Raw genomic sequence first — 20,137 nt, 5'->3', positions numbered from 1 at the left:
TGTAACTGGATACGTTCAGTGAAACTCAAACTGCTGTTTCTCAGCTAGCTTTCAGACTGCTCGGTCACACTCCTTTTCAATATAATGTAAATATAATTTAAAAAGAAGAAGATAAAATCTAAAAAACACATACAATCTAATGAGTGAATATAATTCTATTAAAAGTAGATGAAGAATTAACCACTACCAACTCTGTATTTTATATATATATATCAACCATTTCTTTTTAAAAAAGATTTTTCACTTGAAAGGTGAAACTGTCAGAGGTGATAGATAGATAGATAGATAGATAGATAGATAGATAGATAGATAGATAGATAGATAGATAGATAGATAGATAGATAGATAGATAGATAGATAGATTGATTGATTGATTGATTGATTGATTGATTGATTGATATATTGATTGATTGATTGATTGATTGATATATTGATTGATTGATTGATTTGCTGGGAATATAGATAAACTAATAAGACCAAGTTTTAAAAAGTTTTTATTAAATAAATAAAATTACCAAATAAATGCGTGCTCTAGTTTTATGTGATTTAGTGAAAAAAGAGGTGTCAAGCTCTTCTGTGGTAAAGAAATACTGCTTTCCTGACTTTAAGAGCAGTTATTTTTTCTTTTTCTAATCAATTTATAGATAAGGTAGTCCATTGCTTTTTTTCTTTGTCCGTTTTTCTAAGTCAGACAGTGGATCTTCGTATGTCCGAGTAGCTGTTGAATGCAACGGTAATGCACGTAAAACAACGCGGTCTTGTTCGTTTGGCTGATCCAATCTAAAATATATTCCAACACATATCCCCTTCGTCATTCTCCGATCCAATCTAACCTTAGTCGCCTCGCTTCCGGGATTTATAATGTCAACTACGTCATCACGTTTTGCTCAGAGGCTATGGCGCTTCCCGACTGGATGGTAACACTGGTGGCCGCTGCATCCCTCTTCTGTTTCTTATGTTTGTGTGTGCGTTACAGGCGAACCGCAAAAGTCATTTGGAGGAAATTCGTTAGCAAGATAATGGCCCGCACGGAGAAGCCGTTGTTCCGAATCGCGTGAGTACAATGTCACCTCACACAATAACAAAATATTTATGTTTCAAAGCAAAACACTAGCAGCTTAGCCACATATAGCATGTTTTTCAACAGGAGGTCTTTCCCCAGTTGAGTTTAGATATGATTTAAAATGAGAAAATACATCATTGCAGAGATTTTGGTCCTTTCCTAAACCAACAGTAGTCATTATTTTATTCGGCATATACGCTAAAGACTACAGTTTTAATTTAGGAGACGTTGATATTTACATGTCAACCGATTTATCCCAAACGTTGTGTTGAGAAAAACATAACCCGTAGAAAATTCGTGTTTTAATAACTTGTTTTGGCGGATTACAGAGTCCCCTTTTAAGCCAACATGTTTTATTTAACCGTAGTTTAAGCTGGAAAAGCACAATAATTCCAGCCCCCTTGTTTTTTTCTTTGTATGTTTTTTTCTTTCAGCTACACACTTTATACTAGGACAAGACTTGGCTACATGTACTACAAGAGGCAAATGAGAAAAGCCAGGGAGCACTACCCTGCTGGACATTCAACATCTTATCCTATGGAGTTCAGTGGTATGCAACATTTCAGTATGAATTTTAGTTTTCACAAGGTATTTGCACCAGGTGTGTGTGTGTAAAAACTTGGTATACTACCAATATTTACTACAACAAATATTTACCACTACCAATAATGCATAGCTATCGCGTCAAAACATGCTGCATACATACTGCTCTGGTTTTAATATTATGTCTGCCTTTCTAAATGACAAATATTAATATTGTACTGATATGGCTATTTTATTATGCTTACAGGTATTAAGATAATTCCCATCTCCGTGTTGTCTGACAACTACAGCTACCTTATAATTGACACAGCGTCCAGTGTTGCAGTTGTTGTAGACCCTGCAGACCCTCAGACAGTTCAGGTGAGTGTCTTTGTCAGTTTTGTTAAGATCTGCATATATCACATGCTAGTCTTTTGATGAGTCCAGGAGTCTTTGACTTAAGGCACTTAAGTCATTTTCACTCATGTACTGGAACCCTTGAAATGTTCTTGACATTATCTTGTGACACTGTTATGTGAGGATGTTTGTATGATGTTAATTTGTCATTGTGTGCTATTTTATCCTGCCAGTTACTTGGTATAAAAGTCTGTATAAAGTCCAAATGAGCTTTTGTATGAAAAAAACAGTGGCGAGTGTTCACAGCAAACAAGAGTTGGGTAATTATATTAGTTCTTATTTGTTGCTGCTGGTCTCTGTATTGTTTTCTGCTCTTCTTTGATACTGCAGCTACCTTCAAACAGACATATTGCTGATATCTACTGTGAAATGGTCATCAGTGCCGAGAAATTAGTCAGCTAGCCAGTGCATCCACAACTTGCGGGGTCTATATCTGCACCTGCACTGAGCATGAGCTAGTTTATGATTAATGCAACACTGTCTCTACAGTCCAACTAGTTTTGCAGTACGGTGTACTTTTACCTACAGTACTGCTGAGGTGTTGGTTTTCTATGGCCAGTGATGATTTTTTTTAACAGCTCTTATTGCAACTTTTCAGTCAGTCCTTGAAGAAGAGGGAGTGATATTAGAAGCTATCTTGTGCACACACAAGCACTGGTGAGTTTTATAGATTACAGATACATCTGTGTGGTTTATGTTTACAATTTTATGTCAACAGACATACTTTGTGATGGAATTATTACTTATTTATGTGGTCATGTTCATGTAAGTAAGAATGTTTTTTCTTTTTTTGTACTACAGATAACATTCTCTTCTCATATTTTAAAAGTGTAAATGTTCAGACTTTTTATTTATTTCAAAAGTGTTTGTAGAAATGTAGGATATTATCCAGATCATTACCCACTGTGTTTTGTTCCCCGTGCAGGGACCACAGTGGGGGAAACAAAGGGCTGAAAAGGCTCCACAGCTCATGTCGAGTGTATGGAAACGCAGCTGATAACATTCCTGGTCTCACACAGTAGGTCCCAGCCGGCACAAAGCAGCACACAGCTCTTCACAGTTTTCCTCTCACTGTACTGAGTCCTGTCTTGTTCTCTGTCAGCAAATATAGCAGCTGACTTCACAGCAAATTACCACAATATGATGCATTTTTTTTCTGTTTTGTCTTGGGGGCTTGTGAGCGCAGACTGAGGAGGAGGGGTAATCTCATGGTAGCAAGAGGCCTTACTGAAGCGGTTTATTTTAATAGTGTTGATTGGTTAACAGAAAACTTTTTAGGTTTAGAATTAAGAGTTTATCTATTTTTATTTTGCAACTCCTTTTTTGGCCTTATAACTTTAATCTCTCTTTTTCTCAGTAACTGTCTTACAAACGGGCAGTTTTTATTTTTTCTGTAAACTTCACAATATACAGCAAAACATGATACTGTACTAAAATTAATTTGGTGTGTTTTTTTTCTTCCTTTCCAGCCCCCTCTCACACAAGGACTCAGTAATAGTTGGTCGAATGCACTTTAAGGCCCTTTTCACTCCTGGACACACAGTCGGGCACATGATCTACTTCCTGGATGGCCAAGCGGTTGGTGCTCCTTCCAGCCTCTTCTCTGGTGACCTGGTGTTCCTCTCTGGGTGTGGTGAGTTTTGCAGTAAACTTCTAAATAACACTATTTTACTTTGTTTGTGTTTGAATAGCTCTTGTACAAAAGTTGCAGAAAATACTGACTAACTTGGTTGGTTTGATGTGGAAGTATTTTACATATAGTTCATGTCCTTGAAGGAAAAGAAATAATAAAGAGATCATTCTTAGACTGTCAGCTAATGTCAGGTGATAAGATATGCTTTCAAAAAATGCTGAAAGTCAATGTCAGGACTGTAAAAGTGCAAAAAAAAGCCTCTTAAATAACTATTTTCTCCACTGTATTTGTCTGTTACAAGGAAGGACTTGATTTCACAATTTTTCTACATTTATTTTATAATCTCTGAGTTTTTTCTTAGTTTGCAAAGGGGTTAACAGAAGTCTTGATAAGCTCTTCTTAAACTCGTAGATAACCTGCTTTACAGTTTGAATCATTTGCAGTTTTGTTCTTATTGTTTTCAGGGAGGATGTTTGAGGGCAGTGCCACAACAATGCTGTCATCTCTGGACACAGTTGGCTCCTTAAGTGATGACACTCTATTATGGCCTGGTAGGAAAATCTTTTCACAATCAGAGAGGAGAGCATAAAAATAATATTGTTTTTTTTGTGTGTTTTTTCCTTTAAGACTGTAACACACCTCTCTACAGTCCAAAATCTAAGAATGCATAGGGACCCATGCTGAGTACAAGATTCTTACTTTAGTAATATGTGTGGGTTTTATTTAATTTCTGTTTGCGTCCTTTGACTGTCCCACAGGTCATGAGTATGCAGAGGACAACTTGCTCTTTGCTGCTGAGGTTGAGCCACGTAACGCTGCCAGGGAAAACAAATATCAGTGGGTTCTGCAGCGCCGGGGCCAGAAGCTTTGTACGGTAAGAATGATATATCGCCATTGTTATGCCTCTCGAGCACGCTGTTCCAGAAAGGATACGTGTTGTCCTGCACTTGGGAAGATGGGCTTATCACCTGAATACAGTGTACGTGCTGTCAGAGCCCTGCATGCACACTTCCTCTCACTTCCTCCTGTGATACAGTCTGCAGCAGAGCCAAGGGTCTCAGCTCACTGAAGGGCTTATCCAGAATTTAGATTGCTTTTTATCTGTTATCAATACAGCATGGCTCTAGAGGCAAGTTTGTGCCTCCCTGAATTTTGTCAACTTCTGTTCCCCAAACTTATTAAATGTATGACTGTCTTGTTTTCTCTGCACTGCGCATGATTTCATTAAATGAAAAGCTGTGAATACAAACAGGGTAACAAGGTAAATTGGGTGAAAAAGGGTTTAAAGCTGATGCGCCTGCTGGTTCTACTTGATCTAATGAACCATAGTTTGCAAAAATATATCTCTACTCTTGAAGCTGGTTTCTGGTGTCAGAGACGTTTTCTTTTTGTAATAATACCGTGCTCAGTGCTTAATCCCCCAAACAGGAAAGCTTTAAAAGAAGATCTTTCTTTCCAAATGTTACTGGCTTATGTTCTGCGAATGTTGTTGGAAAGGAAAGCTGATCTCACTGCAGGCAAACATTTTGGCTTGTCATAGCAGGGAAACCACAGGTGTTACTAATAAGATTAACAATAGCTTCATTGTACTCAAGTGTCCCAGTAAGCTGTGTCAGTGTGATGGTAAGCCAACGCAGACAGTGCCAGGACATCGAAACTGAAGCGGCTCAATGGGATTCTTTTCATAATTTGTATTTATGCCCAGCTTGTTCTGTTTGACAAGTGCCTGCTGTGCAAAGACTGGCCATCCTGGCAAAAACAATATGAATTTAACTATGTGTGTATATATATATATATATAATAAATCTTTGTAGTATTTTTAGGGTCTGAGAACATGACTTATAAACAAGACTTTTTTCTTTTTTTTTTTTTTTTTTTTTTTTTTTTTTTACTTTATTTGGCTTCATTTTCAGTGTCCCTCCACTCTTGGTGAAGAGAAGCAGTACAACCCTTTCCTGCGTAGCCACTCTGCGGAGCTCCATGTGGCCCTGGGGGTCCAGCAGCTCCAGGATGAGGACTGGACCCAGTTCAGAGCGCGAGTGCTGGAGGAGCTACGGAAACGCAAAGACTTCTACAACAGGAGATAGTAGCACAGAGAGTTGTGCTAAGGGAGGAGGCTCATTTGCACTGGACATCGGTGGGGAGTCAGTCGTGATCATCAGCTGACTGCTGTGGTGCTGGGAAAAAGCTGAGCTGTGTGGTAAATTTAAAGGGGCATTAAGACATTTTTTTTTTAACTCTATCAACCTGAATCTGTGACCACTTGGAAGATATAGTCCCTCTTTTGTTATTTTAACCTTACTATTGCTAACAGTCCTGTTATCTTTTCAGGTGCTGTGGTATTTTGTAATGTTGTTTGTGGAGCAGTGTACCTTTATGTCATAGTAACATACAAGTAGTATGTACTGTAGATTTAGACGTGTAGTAATTTTGGTTATTTTATAAATAGGTACAATCAAGAGTTGATCTGGTTTGTGAAACCCAGGAGAAACAGGTCAGTGCACTAGTCTGCCCGGTACTGAATAGTTTGCTCCACAGAATGGAGTTTTAGGATAAATAATAAACCATGATTGTCTTCAAAAGCCTTTCTTGGCAATCTTTGGTTTGCAGGCCTTTTTTTTTCTGGTCTACTTGCTCGTTTTCGGTACTGCTGACGAGTACTTAACATCTCTGAAGCAAAGACTTGATATTCTCATGTTATTTTCAGCAGTTTTATCAGTAATTTGAACACATTGCAAACATTTCTCTGGTACTTTTTGTTAGCTTTTCACAGATTTACAATAGAAAAATGAGGTTTTATGAGAATGTTTTGAAATGCTGAATCTATAAATTGGTACTGAAGCCATTTTTCCTAATATTTGAATTAGTTTACAGGAGAAAACTAACAAATGGGCCAAAGTTGGAGCATTTGGCATCTTGTGAAGAGCTCTGCTGTGCCTGTCAGCTTAAACACATCTTTTGATGCTTAAATACTTCAAATATTTTGTTTTGATGTTTTCACGTCATGAATGTGAACTGCAAAACATGTGAAGATGACTGCTGATGTGCAGTAATGTGTGAAACGTGACTGAATTGTTTCATTAAGGGATGGTTTGTATGCCGAATTCTGACTGCATTTATAATGAAGAAGTGAAGTTTAATCAAACTATTTGTAATTATGCAGCAGGTTGAAGTTAAAAAAAATGTGAGTGTAATGAAAGTTTTTCTTTCAAATTTGTGAGTGCACTGTACAACACTGACTGGAACTGATTTTATTTTAAGCCATTTTTTATGGTCAATATAAAAACTTTGGGAGACAAAATCGAACATAGTTTTGAAAATATTAAAGAATTTACTCTGCTGTGACAAGAATTAACGTGACTGTTGAGTTCTGGATGAGCCACGTGGTTGCAACAGTTCCCTGATTTATAAAATTGATCAATTTTAGCTAATTTCTCTTTTAAACTTTATTTAGACTTTATTTTTATGTGGGAAACATGCTGCTAGTAACATAATCCGGTTTCTGATCATCACACAGCCCAGTTTAAATGACATGACAGAACAGTCCATTAACATAGGAATGTTTTTTAAAATGAGCCAGTATTTCCTGACTTTTTCATCTCTTTTTGTTTGGTTTTATTTTTCTTTTTGATATTTTTACATGTGAAGGTGTCAGAGTTTATTATAAAAGGAACATCAATCAAAGGTTTAGTTTTTACAAGCAAGAAATGTGGCTCACCAACCCAATTTCCGGATCTCAGGGAATCATTGGCCGATTAAAAACCTTCTCTTATGTGCAACAACAGAACTTATATCTTTCAAAATGAACAGAGCATAAGATTGTGAAGAGATTCAAGAAAAATCTCTTTGTAAAGGCCAAAGCTAGAAACCACTTCTGGATGTGCATGAGCTTTAAACCCTTAGGTGTCACTGCATGACCAAGTGTCACGTCACAGTGATCAGTATCACCACATGGGCTTAGGAGTAACTTCCAAAACACATCACATTACAGAAATGTGACTTGTAAGTTACACAGTAGAAGAAGCCATGTGTCAACTCTGAGCAGAGCGCCACACCACTGACATTTCTGGACATAAACCTCTGAGAACAGAAAGAGCTCTGGAGTTAGATGACTCCACATTTTAGCTGCTATTAAAAGAAAAAAATGTCTGGCTCTGTGCCAACGATGGCATTCATCATAGAGGCTGATATGGTGAAAGCAACGCAGTATGGGACGCATCATTGCTTATGGCATGTGATACTGTACATTTTTGTGGAGATTCCACTAATGCCTGTCATCTAGATCTGTTTCCTGTTGAAAATGTAAAATATAAAGTAAAATATATTAAGTTGAATTTTTTTCCTGTGAGTCTCTTTCTGCCACCTTCTGCCTTTATCGCTTGTTTTAGCTACTATCTCTTTGGAGATTATCAAATTTAAATGCCCTGTCTGCATTGGCTATTCAACCGATCTGTTAGCAATGAGGAACTGTAAAGAAAAGAATTTATGAGGATTTACCTGAATGGTTAAGAACAAACCCTGATTCACAGCTTCAGACCTTTTACCTGCTCAAAAAGCTGTTTGACTCAGAGATGGTAAGAAAAACCATCAGAAACTACAGGTTTTTATTTTATTTTATTTTATTTATCTGCTTATTTATTTACCATACTTAATACTATATTTGGTTAAATGTTTCTGAACCATAACCCCATCTGTAACAAAACACCAGAGACAAACATATAGTGCTTCAAACATGTTATAAAAGAAGACTTCCTCTGCTTAGGTGATGAAGGACCAGGATGAAGAAGAAATAAATCCTTGAACTTTGCCAGAGGTTTGAAGGCAAGTCCTCCATCGCTCCTGCACAGGCGTCTGTTACAGAACACCTTCTCCCCTGCTGATTGTTGACTAAAATGTTATTCTGTTTGTTTGATGCACCTTATTTGCATAATGTTTGAGTTATGAATATTACCGCACAGGAGACGGTTTTACTTCAGGTTATGTTTTAATGAGGAAAAATGATAGCAGGGCTGTGTGTGTGTTATATGTTGTCTTTATAAGAAGTTTGAAACTGACAGCTGAGTTTTTTTTCTCTCTGCCGTAACTTTTATCAGCTCAAATAACAACATAACCTACTTTATGCAGATGCAAAGGATAGTTGGTAAAAGGAAAAAAAAAACCTTCATTTCATCCTGAAAGAGTTTTCAGTTGAAAAAAAGCACAGTGATGAAATATTACATCAAGCTGTGGGATCAAAATATCGTTTCCCCACAGTCAAGCCAGATTACATATACCTGGGTTTGGATGTGTGTGTGTGTGTGTGTGTGAGAGAGAGAGAGAGAGAGGCAAAAAGAGCAGGTGTGTGTTTTAATTGTAATTTTAAATTATTTTCAGATTGCAAACACATTGTTTTATCTGCATTTTATTATGTAAAACATTTTCTGCTACTGATGTATGAAAAGTGCTTTATAAATAGAAGTTAATTTGATTTGATCATAACCACTAATCAATGTGAAACTGAGGTAGAATTAGAGATTTTTAACATATTAAAAGAAAAAAAAAGATAATATTGCATGTTACTTTTTCCTATCAGTATTGTAAAACCTTAGAGAGGTTTGTAGTTCATATTATACAGTCAGAAGCATGCCTAAAACTGATGTAGTTCATTTATATTTCCGGGTTTAGTAGAATTTACATGAAGTTAATTGTATGTGCATTTGCACTTTAGTTGCAAAAAAATGGGTGAGATTAACCAGCTTTACACATAATATCATAACAAGTTGGTTGTGTGGGCTTGTTTGTGTTTGTCGTGCATCTGATCTATCCATGATCATTTAACCCCCATAAAATTCTTCACATTTAAAGCCAGAAAGGACCAGTGTAACATATAACAGTAACAGTTTACTGGCAAATGTGTAATATGATGCAGATTCCTCTTTTTTCATTTCATTAAATAATACCAACCAATAACTATAAAGAATGAGAAATAAACATCACGTTTTGGGTTTGTTTTTCACCACATTGTAAGGATCTTATTGCCATATTTGACCCTCAGAATAATGTTTTTATACATACATACTAAGACTTTTTTCTCAGATCAAGTGCCACTCTATTTGTATTGGACATAGCAAAATGACAGGTATGCTAATTAAAAGACAAAGAAAAAAAAACAAACATATTTAATAGGTGCTTTGATCAAAGCAATATGAGATGTTCACACAACATTCAAATTAGCAGATCTTACACACATTCACTGCTAAATTCTGCAGATTTGTTTATGATCTTCCTTAGAGTTTTAACTTTTAAACTTGAAGAAAGGACACCCTTAGTCCAAAAATGGCCATGTATAGATAAGAGCATAGATAGTTTGTTATGCTTCTTGGTTCAACATGGTTCAATTTATGCTTATGACATAAATTTAGTTTTCATCCATGGTGTATTTCATCATTTCATTAAGGTTTCACGTCTGCAGCTGTGCTAAAGTTACAAGCACCTCATAAAAGGTATTGAAGCTGTTAAAATGTCAGAGCTGCTCCACTCCGCTCCTCCACTCCACGTTACTCTGCTCCGTGGTTTTACGATAATCTCGTCAACGTCACAAGTAGGAAGTGGATGCTTTAAACACACTCAGCTGCTGCAGGTGTCTGCCAGGCGCTTCTCCTGTTACAAAACAATTCCTCAGAAAATATGTTGAAGGCAGTCATTTTAATTGGGGGGCCCCAAAAAGGTGAGAATGAACGTCATGTTCGGTCTGTTTTCATAATTAGCCATGTGCATGTTGTTATTTCGAAGCTAAGCTGCTAATGCTAACAAACTGGCTGATCTTGTTTATATCACTGACGTGGCACAACGATGAAGTGAGGATACCTCACAAAGAAAATAAACATAAATATACAACTTTAGGACCACAACACTGACAGAAAGAAATCTCAATAACAACACTGCTTATTCAGTAAACAGTTTGACAGGACCTTGCAACTTGTCTTGATATTATATTTTCTCCTGAACTAGTAAACGTCACATTCCTATTTAAAAAGGTAGACCTACTTTAAGATTACTTGTTGACTTCTTATTTTCAGTATTTTATTTTCATATTTCTTTCTTTCAGACAGACATTCTACATAATGTAGAATAAGACATGAGATCACATGTACTTACACTAGGGTTTTGGTGCATACCCTGAAACGGAGGGATCCACATTGTAATCTCATTTTTGGGTGACCAGCTGCATTGTTTTTTCAGGCACAAGATTCAGGCCGCTGTCGTTTGAAGTGCCCAAACCCTTGTTTCCAGTAGCCGGTGTCCCCATGCTTCAGCACCACATTGAAGCATGCATTAAGGTGAGCAGTAATGGTCTATTTGTCCTGTGTGCTGGTACTATCATTCAAAAGCGGGACACTTGGAGAACACAATTTTAAAAGAAAGCAGTTAAGATAATCCAGAATTTAATTGGTGTCTATTGGACCATACTCCAACTTGATTTTAGATAAGAAAAACAGATTAATTTAGCCAACATCTTATCTCTCCAGAGTAGTAGATTTAGTCCTGTAGAGCTGCAGTTTAATATGTTTAAACCGTTGTACACAGTTTAAAAGGTTGTACACCAAGTATACTGAATATAATTAAAAAAATTTGATGTATCTTCATTATTTTGAACTTATTATTAGTAAAATCTTTTTTTTTAATTTATTGTAAACACATTTTTGGTATTATGTATTTAAAAATGAATTTGAAAGTTAAAAATGTAAATGGTTTGTTGTCTGAGTTGCTGATTGGTTGGTAATCTCAATGCCTGATGCAGACAGCGGTCTTTGCAGTGTAACAATGGACTACACTTTACAGGTACCAAATATGAAGGAGATTTTGCTCATCGGCTTTTATCAGCCAAATGAAGAACTGAACAGATTCCTGTTCAATGCGCAGCAGGAGTTCAAAATTTCCATCAGGTACATTACTACAAATGATTAGCAATAATGTGTATTTTCTGTAGCAGAAAATATTGAAGAATTTGTGGGAGTTATCAGAGTACGACACAGTTAAATACTGGCTGTGCATGTAGAAGTACTTTTCATGCTGCTGTGCACCAGCTTTGCAGAATGACTGTAGGTATGCCGTTCGTCTTGGCTCTGCACTGCAGGTACTTGCAGGAGTATGCAGCCCTGGGTACTGGAGGGGGCATCTATCACTTCAGAGATCAGATTGTCTCTGGCAGTCCAGAGGCTTTCTTTGTTCTGAATGCTGATGTTTGCTCAGCGTTTCCTCTCACAGAGATGCTCAGCTTCCAGAAAGAACATGGAGAACCAAACAACTTTGTCATCCTGGGGACAACGGTAAGATTGGCAGCAGCTTTTACTAAGAACTTCTGAAATGTGCAGTGTTTTGTTTGGTATGGTTAAAATAATTGTGTTAGATCTCTGATGTCAAAAGGCATCATACTTTCCTTTCTTCTCAGGCAAACAGGAAGCAGTCCATGAATTATGGCTGTATTGTGGAAAATGAAGACACAAATGAGGTATGCAACAATTTTCTTGTTGCTTCTATAAATAGTCCCCCATTGATGTTGAATCTTAAACATTGTTTTAAAATTAAACTCTATGTAGGTCTTGCATTATGTGGAAAAGCCAAGCACGTTTGTGAGTGACATCATCAACTGTGGAGTATACCTCTTTAACCCCGAGATCTTTCAGCACATTGGTGCCGTCTTTCAGAAAAATCAGCAGGATATGTTGCTGTAAGTTGTTTTACTCTCTCATTGGGTTCTCTACCTGGGAATGCATGTCAATACCATTTTCTCATTTCTTTAGTTCTCTTCATTTTTATGTTTTTGATCTTTTTTCCTTCCATTCTCCTCCATGCCATGTCTGTTTCTTCATACAATCATCAGTTATCCATATGATGGGTAAGTTGGTAAATTGAGGCTGCACGGTGTGTTTATAGAGCACTTGGTGTATGGTGTGAGCTATAGCCATGTCATCTGTTATACAGGGTGTGCAGAATTGTTAGGCAAGTTGTATTTTTGAGGATTAATTTTATTATAGAACAACAACTATGTTCGCAATGAACACAAAAGACTCATAAATATCAAAGCTGAATATTTTCGGAAGTTGGAGTGGGGCTTTTTAGTTTTAGTATCTTAGGAGGATATCTGTGTGTGCAGGTGACTATTACTGTGCATAATTATTAGGCAACTTAACAAAAACCAAATATATACCCATTTCACTTATTTATTTTCACCAGGGAAACCAATATAACAACTCAAAATTTACAAATATACATTTCTGGCATTCAAAAACAAAACAAAAACAAATCAGTGACCAATATAACCACCTTTCTTTGCGAGGACACTCAAAAGTCTGTCATCCATAGATTCTGTCAGTGTCTTGATCTGTTCACGATCAACATTGCGTGCAGCAGCAACCACAGCCTCCCAGACCCTGTTCAGAGAGGTGTACTGTTTTCCCTCCCTGTAGATCTCACATTTGATGAGGGACCACAGGTTCTCTATGGGGTTAAGATCAGGTGAACAAGGAGGCCATGTCATTATTTTTTCTTCTTTTAGACCTTTTCTGGCCAGCCACGCAGTGGAGTACTTGGATGCGTGTGATGGAGCATTGTCCTGCATGAAAATCATGTTTTTCTTGAACGATGCTGACTTCTTCCTGTACCACTGCTTGAAGAAGGTGTCTTCCAGAAACTGGCAGTAGGACTGGGAGTTGAGCTTGACTCCATCCTCAACCCGAGAAGGTCCCACAAGCTCATCTTTGATGATACCAGCCCATACCAGTACCCCACTTCCACCTTGCTGGCATCTGAGTCGGAGTGGAGCTCTCTGCCCTGTACTGATCCAGCCTCGGGCCCATCCATCTGACCCATCAAGACTCACTCTCATTTCATCAGTCCATAAAACCTTAGAAAAATCAGTCTTATGATATTTCTTGGCCCAGTCTTGATGTTTTATCTTGTGTGTCTTGTTCAGTGGTGGTCGTTTTTCAGCCTTCCTTACCTTGGCCATGTCCCTGAGTATTGCACACCTTGTGCTTCTTGGCACTCCAGTGATGATGCAGCTCTGAAATATGGCAAAACTGGTGGCCAATGGCTTCTTGGCAGCTTCACACTTGATTTTCCTCAGTTCATGGGCAGTTATTTTGCGCCTTGTTTTTTCAACACGCTTCTTGCGACCCTGTTGACTATTTTGAATGATGTGATCAAAATACTCATTTGCCTAATAATTCTGCACACACTGTAAGATAGCATAGGATTCTGTGTGATTCTGTCTTTGCACTCATTTTCCCAAATGCACCTTCTTTCCCCCCCTTTCTTTTGTTTTTTTTTTTCTTTTTTTTTCTTTTTTTTTTTTTTTTTTGGCCTGTCATAGCTTTTGCCTAACTTGTCAGCTTGACTTATGGAGCAGGATACATATTCACTTTCTGTCTCTGAGCCAGGATTAGCAGATCTCTCATCTGTTTGGTAAATATGATGCGGCAGCCATGTGTTGAATAGCTTTGCTTTGCTTAGCTTAGCATAAAAACTGGAAATGGGCAGCACGACTACCTTGACTTTATCCAGATATTACAAATTAAACACGCAAGGAGCTCATTTGTTCAAACACTGAACAGCAAAAAAAATGTAATTGAGATACTTGATGAGTCTTTTGGTAAACCACCAGAGTTACCGAACAGTCCAACGTGCAGCCATTTGTCATGTTGTACGGTTTGAATTTGAGATGCAGTATAATATTTAGTGTACTTTAGAGGTGGTGGAAGGGGTGGGGGGTTGTGTTACTGTTTTATATATGACTAGTGTGTGTTTTGTTTCCATTCCTCTGTAAGTTAAGCAAGCTTACTCCTCACTGTCAGTTCATATTTAAAGAGTACAGATCTTCTCATCCAACTCTTTTCTTTAAAGCCAATGTACAGTAAATATATCTGTAAAATTCACAGCCCTTTATCGAGTTACAACTTGTGACTTTTTGCCCGCATTTAATATCAGTCTGTTCATTTATTGTTAAAGACAGCCAGAATCTTCACTGATTCCTGGTATCTAGAAAAATATTTTCCTTTTGGAGAGACTTGGAGCAGAGTTGCTCAAACTTTTTGTTTGTTCGTAGCTAGTGAAAATTGTACTGGTCGCAAATGAAAAGTGCTTGCTTTGCTACTTTCTGCCCTCCACATGTGCTCTTCTTTTGGAAAAAAAAAAAAGTGCATATAGAACGATTGCCAGTCACCCCTCAGAGAAGCTAAAATCGGACCAAGAAATCAATAAAAATGTTCTTTTTAAAATAATCTGACACCCTTTTCTGTATTTTAACATTCAGTATAGAAGAGCTGACCTAACAATTAGCCCACCAAGAACACTTTGAATATGTTACACAAAGACAACCACGCTATGCATAATTCACCTGCTAACATCAATAGCGCTTAATTTAAGCTGGGCGCTGAGTCAGCAAAACTGTGGAACCCGTCAGAGATACTTGATAGAAATAAGCAGGCTTCGACTTCAGTGTCTCAGGGACTGCTTTGCCTCTAACCACATCCCCTCCTTTTTTCAGTAAAGCTTCGATTATGGGTGCGATCCTTTTAAAATATTCTTTTCATCAATATTTAACATGCTGTTTCATCTCTGGGCACTTAGAATACACTATGCCAAAGACCCTGATTAATATGGAACATGTAGACTCTTCTACTTCTGTTTTGGATTACTACTAAGTAATCGGCTTTGGTGTCAACCCAGCACTGACACCATCAAAGTTAGCATCTGCATTTTAACCCTCATGTTCATTTAGAGGCTGAATCGTTGGGCAGTAAATACATTTTTATTCTAAGAGACCTCAGAAATAACAAAATCACTTTTTTTTTTTTTTTTTTTTTTTTTTCTTGTACACAGCTCCATTTCTTTTTAAAAGCTGCTAAAGCTTTGTTTGGAAAAGAGTGTGGTGACTTTTCATTAGTAGAAGGGGCAAAATGTTTAATTGAATTGGTCATTATGCAGTTACAGAGAATGATTAACTGGGTCAAATAGGATGAAGTTGCGGCATCCAAATGGGCCTTGTCAGGTTTTATGACCATACAGCGACCGGCTTTGATTGGAATGGTTCACATTTGACTTTGTTATTGCTGCATCATGCGTCAGCCTTTAGGCTGTGAGTTTTTTGTAAAAGCGGGTGCAGTGCAACCGTCCGCATACTTACAGGTGTTGATGGTTAAGAAAATTAAGCCCATGCAAGGTCAGTGGAGGTGCAGAATGGTGCATTTAACTATAATCCATAACTTTTTGTACAGGATCTGAATTTCATGATGTTTCTCTCACAGAGAAGAGCCCACCAACGGCTGGCACCGAGCAGAGGCCATCAGGCTGGAGCAGGATATTTTCACTGCCCTGGCAGGACAGGGCAAACTCTATGTATATAAAACCCTCAGTTTCTGGAGCCAGATTAAATCTGCAGGGTAAGTGAAGCAATATTACATCCTACATCACAGAAAACCTCATCTGTCTAATGTCAGGAGGAGAAGGAAGACATTTGACTTGCATCCCTGTTGTCTCCTAGTCTAACAAATACTGATGCAACATGCAAGTCTTGCTTTAAAATTATACAGGATATCTATTACCGTCTTGAATTAAATGAACGTCCTTTGTTGGGTTTTTTTTTTTTTTGTTTTTGTTTTTCAGATCTGCAATCTATGCCAGTCGATTGTACCTCAATCAGTATCACACAAGTCATCCTGAAAGACTGGCCACAAATAAGGAGGGAGGACCCAAAATAAGTGGTACAATATATTAACCCACCTTAGCCGTGCTTCTTTTTTCATATTTTGAGTCTATTCACACCCACTTTTGTCTTGTTTAGGTAATGTCTACATACATCCCACAGCCAACATTGATCCCACTGCCATGGTAAGAGCTTTTCCAGATGGTGTGTGTTAAAACTATAAATAAAAGCAGCACAGCCTTGTGGTGTTAATATTTTGACTTTTTGTCCTCACATCTAAGTAAGGGTCTAGTTATCACTCTGATGTATGGCCTTCTTTTTCCTGGGCAGTTGGGACCCAACGTCTCAATTGGCACTGGTGTGACTATTGGAGCTGGTGTCAGAGTCCGAGAGTCCATCATTCTCCATGGTGCAACTCTACAGGTAATCACTTCTATATTGTGTGTTGCCTGCACAAAATACAGGAAGAAAATGATCCCAGTTGCAACAGCATCAACCTCAGCCTGACGCTACACTGTCCTGTAACATGCATTTCTCCATCACCTGTCCATGTTTGGTACTTTGGTGTCTTTGGTATCAAACACTTGTTTAACACACTATCAGGTGAAGTAAAATGAATGTTTAAGGCAAGACTTTGATCATGGATTCATCACAGCAATCCCTACAGGGAGTGACCTCATATTAATTCAGCTCAAGGTGAATTAATCTGCTCACTTTCATTGACATCTTTACATTTTCTTAGTAACATTGTCAGTGCTTCTGTACTCACATCTCTGAAATGTAGCTTTACACCCACCTGTCTCACCATCCTTACTGTTGCCTTTTCCCCTTGCAAAGATGCCATATTAAATAATTTTGAGGCTGTCAAAATTAAATCCTTTGTCTCCAGTGAAGACTGGGAGCCTTTTAAAATTAATTTATGTTGCTACTGATTTATTGGTTTTCATTGCATAATGCCTGCAAGGACATTTTCTTAGTTGAGCTAAACCTCCAAATATGTGCTCGCTGTTGTGAGGAGAAAAAATGTTGCTATTCCCTTATCTGATGGTGATTCTTTTTCTATTCTTACAAACTTTATAACACAAGATGATTTTTTTTGTTTCTCTTTAAGGATCACTGCTGTGTGTTGAACAGTATTGTGGGATGGGATAGTACCATTGGAAAGTGGGCAAGAGTAGAAGGAACCCCAAGTGACCCAAATCCAAATGATCCATTTGCAAAGATTGACAGCGAAACTCTCTTCAGAGATGGAAAACTCACACCTTCCATTACTATTCTCGGTGAGCTTTCTTATATATGTAGAGGCATGTCTGTTTAGCATTGTTTACAATTACACACACGCCTGTTGGCATGTTAAATTATTAACATTGTGAGGAATGAGGCATTTTCTGTGGGGGTGACAAATTCAACATAATGCTCCATATAATTAAACTTTTCTACCTAAAGACAGCTTACAAAGCAAATACAAAATCTTCCCCTTTTTAATCCAATAAAACATCAAGAATATTTTAGGTCATTTTCTTTAGTCAAGTGAACTCCCTACTGTTGATGAGCGAATCGAAAAGCAGCCATTTTTCTGCATTCAGCCAGAAACTGATGTGCATAGTTTGTTTTTCTAGGTGATTTTTTTTTTATTTTATTTTAATGTGAGAAATAAAATAGAATTTTTCATGCTCTTATAACAGAGTCAGAAAACAGGAGAAGTCTCCCAGAATGAGACTAACTCATCTTCTGAAGTTCCAAAATCTCAGCACTGCACTCATGAGCTGTAGCTGTACAGCAGGCAAGGTTAACTCTGGTCAGATAAATGTTAATGAGGATAAGTAAGAGCAGACGGACACACTGGTCTCAGTAATGATAAACTAATGTTTTAGTTTTTCAGTCACGTTTTTTTTCCCTGAACCAGTGCTGGTCATGCAGTGGAGTAATTTAGTGCATATATGAATCAGCCTGTGAAACACTTTGAATTTTAACCTGCCTTTGAATACAAAACCAACATGGCTGCCACAGTCTGTCCTTTCCTTTCCATTATCCTCCTGTTACAATCCTGAAACATCTTTAGATTTTTAGTCATTGTAGGTTGAACGCATTCTTTAAACTTTTTTTATTTTATGTATCTGTTATTTCTTCTTTTTTTTTACTCTTGTTTTTCTTGAATGCTACCTTTTTATTCTTCTAATTTTTGCAATACACTCCTATGATCAGAGTCAGTCTAACTGCATGTGTTTTTACTCCCCTCCAACCAAGCAGAAATGCATTAAATCCAATCACCTGTCACAAGTGAAAAGGAGGGATGAACAGCAACATAATGTCTTTGTCTTTTGCACTGTTATTTGCTTTGCTTTGTTTCCTCAGGTTGTAACGTGACCATCCCATCCGAAGTGATAATACTAAACTCGATTGTGCTTCCACACAAAGACCTGAACCGTGGCTTCAAAAACCAGATCATTCTCTAGTTTATCCTCCTCTCGCTTCTGTCCCGTTACTGTCACTGTTGAAAGATGCTGCTGTCCAACCCCTGGCACTGCCTCAGAGTTACTGTATATAAGATGTCAAAAATGGATGTATGGAGCCCTCATTAAATTGTTTTGAAAAATAGATTTTTTTATATATTTGTCCTCGGGCTTTGATGCAACGATGGGTGTCAACAACATTACAGTGAAGCTAATCATGTGTGTTGATTCACCTTGAGACGTGCTGTCCTGCCAGAGGTTTTTATTGGGCTTTTTTTTTTTTTTTTTAATCAACTTAACTCAACTGTAAAATTACTGCATAAGGGAGTGTAATATGTGTAGCTGAATATAATATATGTATTAAAAAAAGTTTATACACAGCTCCTTTTTAGTTTTCAAGGTTATTCTTGACAATCTTGGTTTGTTACTTAAATATGAGAAGAGTAATTGAAAATAAAAATCACTGGCTGTCGACTGCAGTTAATTTTAAGTCGTAATTATTTCTGTGGAGCTCTGATTGAAAGCTTTTAGCAGCTTCATTGTCGGTCTCAAAAATTAAACACCAACATAAATCAGCAGGACTGAGATTTACTCTGCAATCAAGACATGTTGTCTTTAAAATGTGAACCCTTTCACCTCCCCACCCCAAGACTGGCATGCTTTAAATCTGTGGATTCGCAATCACTGGAGAAGCTGTTCCCATTTATTTATACAGCATATTAACATTTACTTATTAAGCCCTTGAGCACTCATGATCACTTCAGCACTTTTGCATATTGCTACAAAAGTGTCTGATGTACTTTGCTATACAGAAACAGCGGCATAATTAATTTTTAATCAAGTCTCAACATGTTAATGTACGTTTTTATTCATGGATTTATTTAAATGTAACTGTTCTTCAGAATTGATTTAGGTGCCTTGTTGGTTTAAAAGGCTGCCTCATCTGTCTGCAGTCTTATGTGGTGGGATTCTTAGTGGGGCTAAGAATGCTTTTCATTTGATCCTCACTCATTAGATCAAATAGGATTCCCACCCTCATAACGGTAAAACGTGGCACATAGGCATGCAGAGGAGTGATCACAGCGGGGACAGCTTGTAGCTCCTAATTCAGGTATTAGTCTTCTAATACCAGGTAAGCTGATCCAGACTTTTTTATTTGCCTCATAAGGAAACTATTTAGTGTTCACATTAGCAGATTTGCTGTGGAGCAGGAAGTTCACAAATATGCTGGATAAAATCAACAGTGAGGTCAGGACAGGTCAGAGTGGTGGAAAGTGATCTGAAGTAATGCTTTGGTAAGTTTCAAGTGGTTAAGTGACAGCAGAACATTGCTTTGTAGTCCGATAAACGGCATTAATCACTTC

General features: G+C 37.6%; 2 protein-coding genes across 3 annotated transcripts; both read left to right on the top strand.

Annotated features, from left to right (window-relative positions):
• Positions 1-875: 875 nt before the first annotated feature.
• On the top strand, positions 876-7,969 carry pnkd (PNKD metallo-beta-lactamase domain containing). Its single transcript, XM_042002553.1, has 9 exons — positions 876-1,054; positions 1,498-1,613; positions 1,854-1,966; positions 2,601-2,659; positions 2,928-3,020; positions 3,472-3,635; positions 4,100-4,186; positions 4,394-4,509; positions 5,549-7,969. Exons 1-9 carry the CDS (start codon positions 897-899, stop codon positions 5,720-5,722), a joined length of 1,080 nt encoding a protein of 359 aa, XP_041858487.1. The 5' UTR covers positions 876-896; the 3' UTR covers positions 5,723-7,969.
• A 2,224-nt stretch (positions 7,970-10,193) lies between these two features.
• On the top strand, positions 10,194-19,151 carry gmppaa (GDP-mannose pyrophosphorylase Aa). Of its 2 annotated transcripts, XM_042002338.1 has the most exons (13): positions 10,194-10,341; positions 10,857-10,954; positions 11,457-11,560; positions 11,752-11,944; positions 12,067-12,126; positions 12,215-12,345; positions 12,499-12,513; positions 15,923-16,057; positions 16,281-16,378; positions 16,459-16,505; positions 16,651-16,743; positions 17,432-17,600; positions 18,676-19,151. In XM_042002338.1, the coding sequence occupies exons 1-13, from the start codon at positions 10,302-10,304 to the stop codon at positions 18,774-18,776; spliced, it is 1,284 nt and encodes a 427-aa protein (XP_041858272.1). In that variant the 5' UTR covers positions 10,194-10,301; the 3' UTR covers positions 18,777-19,151. The 2 variants fall into 2 exon arrangements, with proteins under 2 accessions (XP_041858272.1, XP_041858273.1); XM_042002339.1 differs by lacking the exon at positions 12,499-12,513.
• The last annotated feature ends 986 nt before the right edge of the window (positions 19,152-20,137 follow it).

This window comes from Melanotaenia boesemani, chromosome 12 (genome assembly GCF_017639745.1).
Source record: "Melanotaenia boesemani isolate fMelBoe1 chromosome 12, fMelBoe1.pri, whole genome shotgun sequence".
NCBI classification, from domain to species: domain Eukaryota; kingdom Metazoa; phylum Chordata; class Actinopteri; order Atheriniformes; family Melanotaeniidae; genus Melanotaenia; species Melanotaenia boesemani.
Note: the sequence above shows the minus strand (reverse complement) of the source record. Positions and strands in the feature narration are given on the sequence as shown.